Genomic DNA, 11547 nt, shown 5'->3' with positions numbered 1-11547 from the left:
GCACTAGCCACTGGTAGCATAATGTGGGAACGAAAAGGTGGCTTGACTCAAAGTTAGAAAGGTGTGTCAGTGTGTGGAAATACCAGAGCCGGGTGCAGGGTGGATGAAGTCACGCGGAAGAAATCCCGTCATGCGCAAGAGGCATCACGTGCACACGGAGGGGAGAAACGAGACTGCCATCGAACTGCAAAGCTCTCCTCTGAAGAGGACTTGTTGTCATGTGCACGCAGCAGGTGCGGAGCTGCATAGCTTCCCCCTCTTGCACATCATCTCTCCCAGACCCGCTCTCTCTTGGATTGCCTTCTCCCATCTGTCTTAAAAAGCATCTTTGTTATTAAGTAGTAAAGGCCCTTTTTGATCAACAGTACAACTAAGTAACATCTATCCATTTAAAAAAGTACTTGCATGTCAAATTCTGTTGGCAAAGTGTGTTGGATGTCATTCTGCTAATACTTTGGTTAATGTTGGATTAATTTTGTGGTGCATAACTTGTGGCCGTTCGCTCGGCTCCTGCTCAGGTCTTGGGCTGACGCCCTGCTCCTGTACACGGCGAGCAGCACCCTCAGGTTAAAAGTGAGGGTATCGTGTATGCCGGATGCAAGGGACATGAGAAGGTAAGGTCCATCATCCCCCACAGCATGGTGGCAGCAGCTGGCAGCTTGGGATAAAACGCTTGGGAGGCCATGGAAATGCCAGAGAGCACATGCCCAAGGTGGAAGGTAGACACAGGTCAGCTTACCCAAGAAAGCCTCCAGAGCTGGCCCAAGAGCAGCTGAACGCTGAGGTTCTCCTGCTTCCCACTGCCACTTGGGGATGTGGGCAGGAGGACACGCACTCGCACCCTCTGGTACCTCTTCTGCTTGTGTGTGGGTGTGAGTCAGTGAATTTGTGAGTTAGGGAATTAATGAACAGCAAATTACAAAATTAACGACTTGGACTAGTCTGTTACAAGGGGGTTGATCTGATTGTTGACTTCTACCTTAGTTGTTTTTTACCTTGTGAGTTCCTGACATGAAGTTTGATTCCCTCAGCTCCTTTCTCCTCTGGCTTTTGTAATTGCAGGGATTTTCCTCTCGCCTGAGCCCTTCCAAGTTGTGGGAAGCAGGCTAGGTAGGGGGGAACATTTGCGTGTGGATGGCGTCAGTGTAAAATGGAATGAAGTAGTTTCTGGTTGCCACTTCTCTGTAAAATACAATGGTAAACCATGTAATTTATACTTTTTTCTTTGCAGAGAAAGCAAAAATGTGTTCAAAGAGGTTTTGCTTTTAACCTGTACTCCTGAATCTTTATCGAAATCGCATTTACTGTAATACACATTAAATTGGGGAATATTAATTTCAGCTGAACATTTCCATTTTCTGCTTGGAAATAATCTTACCACATGGGAAAAGGCATCGCAGGTTTGGCTTCGTTAGCGTGTTTCCTTTCTCCCTAGCTGTTGAGACTTGTTGCTGTTTGTTGTCTTGCTGCAGCTGAGAGAGGCGCGCTTTGCAGCTGACTGCCCATCTTTCTACAGTGCCACTTCGTGGACCCAGAGAAGCTGCACGTGAAGGGGACCATGGCCACTAGCCATCACCGGAGCCCAGGTCAGGCCCCATGGTGAGCTCTGGCCAGAAATCACGGTGTCTGACGTGGGAGGCAACAGGCCCTCCTGGCCAGCACTGGGCAAGGGTGATGCTCTTGCTGTGAGTTTCATGAGTTTGTGTTTTGATTTCACCGGTGAGACTTTTGCAGTGATTTTTTTGTCCAGCTTAAATGCTGGGTGAAGGGAATGAGCTGAGGTAAGTGCTTACGGTAGTGTTTTCTCAGGGGACAAAGGGCAGTTATACTTTGATGCCCCAGGGTTGCAGGTAGAAGTGGGCTGCTCTTCTGCGGAAGAAAAGTACTTGCAGGGCCTGGTTGCTCAGACAGTCAGTGTCACCCCAGCTCTGGACAGAGGACAAACTGTTAAAATCCTTCAAATGTTCCCGATGAGCTTTTTTTTTTTTTTTTTAATGTTTTCTCCCATACCGACTGTGCATTTCAGCTTCCTGTTTCCCTCCCTTCCCAGCAGACTCCCAGGCTAGCTGGCATTTTGCGTGAGCCCAGTCTAGTCAGCTGGTGGGATGTCACTTCTAGTAAGCATCTGCTGAACTACAACTTTTTGCAAACCTCAATTCCTGCAGCATCTTGCAATGTTATTGAAAAAAAGAAAAGAAGTTGTACGATCCAGCTAGGGGTCAGGCAGGACAGCCACAGTTAAACTTTGGACCTGTTGTCAGCCAAGGGGAGCGTTTCAGGGTACAGCTCCCTGTTATATCAGCAGCACGGTTGGTAATAGGCTCCACTTAATGCACCATAAATCCCAGCCTGATGACAAAGCTGGCAAGTTGCTGTTTAACGCAAGTTTCTCCTTCCCCCATTCTGGCAGTGTCCTGTTTTGCCCCCTTGCATCAGTGGGCTGGGGCAGGGGCTGTTCTGGGCACCACAGGGATGTTTCGGCCACCCAGGAGCCCCTGCCGCGGGCCCCCTTTCACCACCACGCTGCCCACCCGCCGTCGCCCAAGCCTGTTTGTGAAAGCGAGCACATCTGCACCACCCTTCGTCCAAAGCTTTTTCCTTGAGGAAAGGGAAAAGCTCAGAGTGAAGCACCCTGAGGTTCTCTTCATTTAGTCTCGTCTGGGATCTGAGAAGTATGCTTTTTTCTTCGGGGAAAAACGTTGGGGAAATGTCTATCCCAGCATTCAGAGCTGTTCTCCCCCAGACAACAACTGCGTGTATGCATGCAGTCAAGGGAATGAGACAATACGCATGCAGTCATTTTGAAAAAGAATGAATGGCAGTCTGTGATTTAATTCTGGGGAAAGGAAAAAAGAAAGTGCTTCGCACAGCTCCTGACCTTTCCCCTTCCAGTTACCTCCCATCGTTACACCTGCTTACTGCTGCCTGCCAATGAGAGCCTCCCAGAGTGAGAAAATTTAGTTTCATCTTCCCCAGAGCCTCTCTGCACAGGGTCACAGCCAGCAAGGAAGGCTGCTCTGACAGAAGCTGCTCACCGAAAGGTTGGTTCTCTTAAAGCACAGAAGTAGTAAAAACTTGTTAGCCTGGGAAGAGGGGGGTAATAGCGCAAAAGTAGAGATTTGGGGTTTTTTCCTGCTGGGCATATAATTTAAAGCAAGTTATATGGCAAATCCTACTTGGGGAAGGGGGGAGGCTTTTAAAAAGCTACGCGCAACAGCTGGATTATGGAGAGGTAAATTCTTCTTTGCTGCTTTCCCCTGCTACCAGATTTGTATAACTGCGTTAAAGGAATCTGGCTGGTACTTTGCTATCTGTTTAAATTAGGCTCTCTCTTGTCCATGTGGATGGTCAAGGCCAAATTCCTCTTAGCAAGGCTGTTTAGCTCCACGTGTTTTCCGGTAGGCTCTGAGGATGTGCCAGGTGTAGCTCCTGTCCTGCCAGAAGCTTGGATTTCAGTCTTATTTATACGTTGCCATCTGGTCTCCCTGTGTATTTGCAATCCTTTTCAACGGGGTGTGCCACTGGTGATAAGAGCATCTTAATATTGCAATCTCTTTGTTAACGTTTGCGGCTGAGAGAGAAGGAAGTGAGTGAACAATACTCACATACAGAATACAGCAAAAGTGTAGAAAGCGGAGATATTTTCGGCGTGGCGGCGGTGGTGGTGTGGTGGGTCGGCGGAGGGAAGCGCTGGGAGGCAATGTACGCTCGCTGTTTCCCCCTGGACACGCGCCTGGCCCTGCCTCTGGCTGCTTTCACGCCGGGCTGGCGCGTGCTGCCGGGTGAAGCTAGGAGCGGGATTTCTGGGGGAGCGTGCGTTGCCCCAAAGGCTGGAGAGTGAGGGCGTCCCCTCACCACCCCCTCCCCCAACCCCTGCGCCTCAATTGTCAGCATCAGCCACTTCATTTCAGTTTCTGTTCTGGGTTCTGAGCTCAGGAGCTGGGCGGGGAGGAGCCTGCCAACATAGCAGGGGGCTTCTGCCTTTGCCAAGCTGCTCTTTCAAAGAAGAAAAAAAAACAAGCACCCCAATTTGTAGCGAAAAGCCTCAACAAATGTGAGCAGGCAGGTTTGGTTTGGTTTGGTTTGGTTTGGTTTTTTCTTTCCCTTCCCCTTTCTTCTAGTTGTGCATAGCTAAAAGAACGTGGCCTCAGGGCAAAGCTTCTTTTTAATCGTGTCTTGGTTTAACCCCGGCTGGCAGCTAAAACTGCGCTGGCTCCCCCATGTTGCGATGGGGGAGAGAATTAGAAGTGAGAAAAAAACACGTGTGTGCTGAGATAAAGGCAGTTTAATAGATAAAGCAAAAGCCACACACGTAAGCGAAGTGACACAAGGAATTCATTCACTGCTTCCCATCGGTGGGCAGCTATTCAGCCATCCCCAGGAAAGCTGGGCTCCATCGTGCATCACGGTTACTTGTGAAGACCGTAACTCCGAACGTCCCCCCCTTCCTCCTCCTTCCCCCAGCTTTATATACTGAGCATGGCGCCATATGGTATGGAATATCCCTTTGGTCGGTTGGGGTCAGCTGTCCCGGCTGTGTCCCCTCCCAGCTTCTTGTGCCCTCCCAGAACGCTCAGTGGCAGGGTGATAGGAAGAGCAGAGAGGACCTCGAGAGCTTAGCGACAACTGAAAACACCAGTGCACTATCAAAAGTATTTCTCATCCCAAATCCAAAAATACAGCACCATACCAGCTGTGAGTAAAACAGTTCACTCTATCCCAACTGAAACCATGACAAGCTGTTACCTGAGAATGCTTTGTGCTGTCTTTTATTCAACCGTCTTTATCTCTAACCCACAAGGTTGGGTTTTTTTTCCCTTTCACCTCCTTTTCTCCCTCTTCTCCCTGCCCTTCTTGGGGGAGAAAGGGAGGTGAGCGAGATGCCATCCTGGTCGCTGGCTGGGGTTAAACCACGACTCTGGTTTTTCAAGGTTTTCTTGCTTCCTTAACCGCAGGAAGGCAAGAACTGGGGTTCAGACTTTGGACATAGTGTTGATTTTCTGCCTTTTTGGCTCTCTGTGACAAGAAACCGGTGATACTAGTTTTCTACAGTACCTGTGTTGCATGGAGCCTGGTTTCGTTACGAGGAAATGCGAGACCATGGCCGCTTCTTTCATGCTTTGTACCCATTCCAAAGCGATCTTGTGTAAAGCGTGCCAAGTTCAACAACAGAAATGCCCGAGTCACTGGTTTTAGCCGAGGTTCACTGCCCAGCCCTGCTTGGCGCAAGGGAAATTGGTGACCTGTGTCTAAGCACCAGCGAAGCCTTTCTGGGGTGGAGTGGGGAACATCAATGGCCTGATGCTATTTTGAAGGCTGGATAAAATGGCAGAAAATGCAAAAAAAAAACAAACTTGAAAAGACACGGACACAGGTAAGATACGGTTACTCTCCGTCACCTCCAGCGGCAGCAAGGGAGCTTGGCGAAAGGCTGCCTGCTGAAGAGTGATGGCGACCAGCTTGGTTGGGGGGGTCAGCCTGGCTGCTTTTTTTTTTTTTTTTCCACTAACTGGCTCGTTCCACTCCTGTGTCTTTCAGAAGAGCGACTAGAAATGGCCGTCCCACCCGTCGTGACGGTCCAGCCACAGTACGCCATGGTGGTGCCCTCTGTCTCGAGGAGCATGTGGCAGACGGGGCTGATGGACTGCTGTACCGACTGCAGCGTCTGTGAGTGCCTCGGGTGGTCCCGTCTCTCAGCCGTCGGCAGTGACGTGCTGTGGTCGGTCCCACCCTATCTCGGGACACTTCCCTTGCCCCTGCCGCTTGGGTCGGTGGTGTGATAACTGCAGCCGTATAGCCTGGTCCTCCCCGTTCCTCCTCCGATGCCGGCAGTGCCGGGCGGGCAGGGGGAGCCTCACCCACCGGTGCCTTTCTCTTCCCTGTGACAGGCTGCTGCGGGATGTTCTGCTGCCCCTGCCTTGCCTGCCAGGTGGCAGGGGACATGAACGAGTGTTGCCTGTGCGGGACCAGCGTGGCCATGAGGACCCTCTACCGCACCAGATACAACATCCCGGTCAGTGCTTAACCTGCCCCCTCGCCATGCTGTGGGGCTGAAAGACAAGGTGCCCCCAAGGCCCCTCTCTCTGCACGTCAGGGATGAGCAGATGAGCAGCAGCGCTCTCCCCTTGCCCTTTTTTGCCCACTTTCGTACCCTGCATGATGCTGGGAGCACAGGAGAGGGGTTGGGACGCCCTCAGCCATGCTGATCCCTGGGTGTCCAACAACGCTCATTAATCAGACACAGCTCCTTCCCAGCACCCTTCACCAGGGCCATGTGTCCCGCCTTCACCTGCCGCCAACCACAGCAGCTCGCAGAGCCTCAGCTGCTGCTTCCCGATGCTATCCCCAATCTTTGAAAGACGGCAAAGGTTTGAGGTAATTGTGGGCAGACTAAAGAACAGATTGTCAGTTGTACAGCTAAACATCCGTAATCAGATGCAGGAAGAAGTTGGACATTCACATACGGGATGTACGTGAAATGGTTTCTTCCCGCTGTCCCCAGTGCAAACCATGACGTCCCAAGCCCAGTTTGCCCAAATCGTCGCTTTCTGTGTGTGTTTTTTCCCTTGCAGTCTTAGCCTCGGAAGCGGAAAGAGAAGAAGTAGCTATCTGCAGCCTGCAGAAAGGGCTCCCTCCTTTCTTTCCACTGTGTGGGGGTTCACCAGCCCTGGCTTCTAGTGTCTGCTGCTCAGACGCTGGAGCCAGCCAGGAAAAAAAGGGCACACGGCCTGGAATGCGATTAACGTTTTCTTGGCCAAAAGGTGGCTTTTGGGAAGCCTATGTCTCTAACCAATTTCTTCCTAACAGGGGTCCATTTGCTCTGACTTCTGTGTCACCGCATGGTGCCTCGTGTGCTCCCTTTGCCAAATTAAGAGAGATATCAACCGGAGGAGGGAGCTGGGCATATTCTGGTAAGCTGGGCATACTGGTGCTGGTTTATGAAGCCACAGCCGCATGCAGCCAAGCGGCTTTCCAGAGTCTCTCCTGCCAACAGCTGAAGTGAGACACAGGGTTGCTGCAGTGGGGAAATGGCCGTGGACAGGTGACAAGAATGACCTGTCCTGCAGCGAAATGTTGCTGGGAACCTTGTGCAGGACAGGGGTCAGGACTGGGGACACGCACACACACACACTGTGGTGAGGCACAGCCCCGCTCCCTGACCTTCCTCTCTCGTCTGATTGCAGATGCCGCCATCCTCGCTGTGCCCTGTGGAGCTACTGTGGACAGGCATCGCAGCTGCCCCGGGCTTTGGGAAACGCACCGTGGGGGATTTTCTAGATTATGGCTAATTCCCGCTTCTCTGGTTAGCATTACGAATAAACAGCAGCGTTTGCTTTCCTACCAGCGTGTGTGTCACTCTTGCGCTGCCTGAGAGCACCCATCCTTCTCCCACTCTGTCCGTCTCAGCAGCCCCTGAGGCAGCTGAGGTTTCCCTGCGCCCACTGCGTTATTCGCTCAGCTTTTAGAAAGGATGTTTAATACACGGGAGGAGCCAGCGTTGCTCATCCAAGTTGTAAAATTTGCCAAGGTGACTTCTGATCCAGGGCAGAGCTGGGGCTGCTGGCAGGCAGATGACGGCTGCAGGCCACCAAGTGCCGAGATGTCACTGCTGCAGTGGCTCTGGGTGGCCATATGGGGCTACTTGCCAGTCCCACCTTCGTGAACATAAAGCCAAGGGGATTTTTGGCTGCCTGGCACCAGCCCATCTCCCGCGTTGCAGAGACATGCTCCCCCGCGGACCCTGAGAATGAATTCCCACCTGCCTGCCATTAAAAACCTAGCCCACTCGGGGGTTGTCTGAGTCCTCTCCATGGGCAAACCCTTCTGCCTCCCGGCCACGGCCGGGCAAGAGCGCGTCTGCCTGCACTGGGCTGTTAGCAGTACACTCTCTGTCCGAAAGGCAGAGGTGACATCCACCCTCTCTCCATCACTCTCAGAGGGATGCTAAAGGATTTTTCATCCCTACAAATCTCCCCCAGCTTCATTCTCTAAAGAAAAGATGATAATTTTTTTCCCCCCTCTGGCTTCACCTCCACCACCAACCTTGTAAAGGGCAGGTAGAGGCTCTGTCAGTGCTGTGAGGTGGGTCCCTGCCACAGCACTCCCACTTGCCTAAAACCCAGACGGCCCAGACAGTCCTGCGGGTGATCCCTGGAAATACAGAAAACTGCCTTTTTGAGCCTAAGAGAGGCCAGGAATGTGGAGAGGGAGAAAGAAAAGCCATGCTGCCGTCTCGGCCCAGCACAGGGTGGTACAATTTGGTAGCTGTACCTCGAGGCGGTGCCTGTGTCACCCAGCGGAGTCGTGCTCAGTTCTTGAGGCTTAATGAAGGAAAGGCGCAGCACCTCCAGTGGTATATGGTTTAAGGCAGTGCAGGCGCCTGAAAACAAACGGTCCTCCTCTGAAAACTCCTCCCGAAAGAGGCATGTCCCATGGGGTCTCTGGTCCTGCAGGATGCTGGGGTGGGGAGAGCTGGGGGGGGGGCAGCTTGTGCTTGTGCCAGCTGCCTTCGGCGGGGAAGCTGCAGTTGCGCAAAGCAGCACCTAAGCCGGCATCTGGTCTATTAGTCAGAGGGAGTAGAGTTTGTTCGCCCAGGGAGCACCCAGAGCATATAAAGGATGAGAACCAGGAAAAGGACACACATCTCCCGGGACGAGGGCGGCTCCGCGGGTACGTATGGCTTGGCTTTGCTTCGGCAGGAACTGCAGTACAAAACTATGGAAACTGCTCGTTGCTGGGGAAGGGGTGGAAACAGAGGTGAGGTTTTTCTACCTGGAAGAACACTTCAGAGCTAAACCAGGGCGTGCTGGGTGCTGCTGACAGGCGTCTCAACGGAAGTGGGCAGCAGTGGTGAAGGACGGCAGCATTTGCACGCTGTGGTTCGTTTGGGCACATCTACATGTGCCCGTACACAACAAAACCCTGCTTTGTGACCTTGGTTATCGGTGAGCTGTGGCTGTGCGCACCTCAGGATCCCTTTTGTTCCCGTCAGCTGTTCCAACGCTGCTAGTGGTGCCGCGGAGCTGTAGATCTGGGGGTGATGTGCTGGGGGTGATGGGCCACCTCTCAGGAGAGGAGCGGCGGTGGCGGCTTCTTCCAGCTGCTGCCTGCTCCACGCCGCAGCCTCCCTCCGCACAGGGGCACGGTGTGCTTCTGCTTGGGATAGGAAGGGAAAGCCTGTGCTCAGCCCTGCCTGCAAAGGGCACGGGGTGCGCGTGGAAGTGGGCACTGCTCGGCTGTGTTTTCACCATGGGCTGCTATTAACCTCGTTATCTGCTGGTGGGGGAGTACCTCCTTTGGCAGGGGAGGTTGGTGGGGTCCTTGCCCCTAAACCTTCTCCTGCTGCTCGTCCTGCCTTCCCACGCTCTTCCCTGTGGTCCCCGCCTGGCACCCCCATGCTCTCCCCCACCACAGTCTGTGGTCTGTCCCCTGCCCTGCCCCTCCTGGCTCCTGCTGCGTCTTACATCGCCCCGTGCTGAGGCTCCCTGCAGGGGCTGCCATCCTGACGAGCAGCGGGGTGTTACATTGGCTGCAGAGGTGACGGGGATTACCTGGGGCCTTGTGCATGAACAAGGAGAGACAGAGGCCGGGGCAGAGGCGGGAGGTGTCCGGTGAGGGTCAACGTGGTGCCCACTGCACCCACTGGCGGTGGGGTTGCTTGCGCTCCCTCCAAAGGTCCTTGCCAACGGGGACTTTCTTCCCTCTTATGGTGTAACTTGACGTCCCTTTTCCTCTCTGTGTACTATCAGGGGACAAGGGTTGGCAGTACGGCAACAGGCTGTGTCTGACAGCAGAGATATGTCCAGGCCAGTCTGTAAATGATGGGCAGAGCCACTGAGCCCTTTGCCACCTGTTGACGGCTTGTCAATACAAACGCAATGCCACAGCCTGTGTCTACCTCTCTGGTGTCGGCTGCGGGTAATGCACGCGATGGCATCATCTGAGTGCCGGCCGTAGTAATATATTTACTCCATGGTATTCCTGGAGACTTGCATTTAGTACTTAAATTCTGTGTAGATGTGTAATACTACAATGAAAATGATCCCATTCCCTTTATAGCGTTTTAACGGCATTTACAGGGATTAATGCCATCATTCATATCTTCAAAATGTAAATCCTCTGTTTTTCTTTTTGCTCCTCCCCGTATCCTGAAACTCAGGCACTCGCTTGCCCTTGTCACACAAGGGCAGGGAGCTCCAGGGCAGGGAGGGGAGGGCTGCTCAGTGGCACCCCCCAGGCCCGGCCGTCACCCCTGGGCAGGCAGGACGAGCGTGTGTCAAAGCTGGCAGGGGCAGGCAGGACACGAAATTGCCGAAGGTGCTCTGTTGAACGCCCATGATGCCCGCCGTGGAAATGCCCGTGGGCTGTGCGGGGACGCGGCAGCTGGAGAGGACCTCCCCAGGGAGCTGCCCTGGGAGCCTTCCCCACGATTTCGGGGTCCAAAACTCAGGCTGCTTGTCCTGCCGCTGATGTCTTCTCTGAGATTGTGCGGCTGGGAGTGGGAGAGAGCCCTTGGAGCTGTCAGAGCAGGCGAGCCTTTGCATCTCGCCCCTGTGCTGCTGAACAAAGCAGCGCCAAGCTCGGGCACAGGGCAGGGAGTGTATCTGTATGGAACTTCCTATGGGAGCATCCTCTAGGTTCATTGGTTTTTTTAAATTAAAGCTCCAAGGCTGAAGTGAGAACGCTGTGCCTTGCAGGGGGCAGTGGGGAGGGAAGGGGCCGCACCTGGAGATGAAGTTGGAGATGGGGATGGAGATGGAGGTGCGGGTGGAGATGTTACATGGGTCGGGTGGTTTTGGGGATGGTGCTGTGGAGCAGGCACTCTGCTCCTCTCAGAGGCAGGAGCGGAGCTCTAGGGGCCGTGGTAGCCCCAGGGAACTGAGGAAGAGGAAGATGAGGATGAGGCACCGGCACAGACAGGCGAGTGGAGGAGGGATGGGAACTCGTGGCTGGGTTTAGGGTGATGGAAAGGGACAAGGAACACCCACTGCCTGGAAGCCTGCTAAGAAAGTAGGTGAAGAAGGAAGGGAGAGGGGGAGGCAAACAGGCTGAGATGCTCAGGGAACAAAGATAAGATTAAGGAGACTACTGAGAGCTCAGGAAAGCTAGGACCGAGCTGTAGTAGCTTTGGGACATCGTGAACGTTTAAAAAAATACTACTTTAAGCGGATAACGATGAAAGATGAACCAGGGGTGAGAAGACAGGATTGAAGTGTTGAAGCATTGGGGCTCTGAAAAAAAAGAACCTCTGTTTTTACAAAGGCATTTTACTTGCATAGGCAGGGGGATGACGTGCTGCTGCCTTTGGTTGGGACCTGGTTTTGGGGAGGGCTTTGCTGCAAAGGACAGTGGCAGCTCCCCTCTTTGCAGTGGGGGTGGCAGTGCCCTGGCAGTGGGGACCCCACGGGGACCTGTGCTGCCCTCTCCATCTTCGAATGCAGCAGCCTGAGCAAGACACCCCACGTCAGCAACACCTGCAGCGTCTTTCTCTGATGGCTTTTCCTTCCAGACTGCGAACTGCCCAGAGGAACCTGACCCCTGCTGGCA

The 11547-nt window shown here is 53.4% G+C and overlaps 1 protein-coding gene across 2 annotated transcripts; it reads left to right on the top strand.

The window, feature by feature from the left end:
• Positions 1 to 2910: 2910 nt before the first annotated feature.
• Positions 2911 to 7322, top strand: LOC134516057 (placenta-specific gene 8 protein-like). Of its 2 annotated transcripts, XM_063335895.1 has the most exons (5): positions 2912 to 3041; positions 5539 to 5667; positions 5889 to 6013; positions 6808 to 6911; positions 7185 to 7322. In XM_063335895.1, coding segments are annotated over exons 2-5 (345 nt in total). In that variant the 5' UTR covers positions 2912 to 3041; positions 5539 to 5552; the 3' UTR covers positions 7186 to 7322. The 2 variants fall into 2 exon arrangements, with proteins under 2 accessions (XP_063191964.1, XP_063191965.1); XM_063335894.1 differs by lacking the exon at positions 7185 to 7322 and having other exon boundaries at positions 2911 to 3041; positions 6808 to 6915.
• Positions 7323 to 11547: the final 4225 nt, after the last annotated feature.

This window comes from Chroicocephalus ridibundus, chromosome 5, assembly GCF_963924245.1.
Source record: "Chroicocephalus ridibundus chromosome 5, bChrRid1.1, whole genome shotgun sequence".
In the NCBI taxonomy this organism is placed as follows: domain Eukaryota; kingdom Metazoa; phylum Chordata; class Aves; order Charadriiformes; family Laridae; genus Chroicocephalus; species Chroicocephalus ridibundus.
This window is presented reverse-complemented; position numbering and strand designations above follow the sequence as displayed.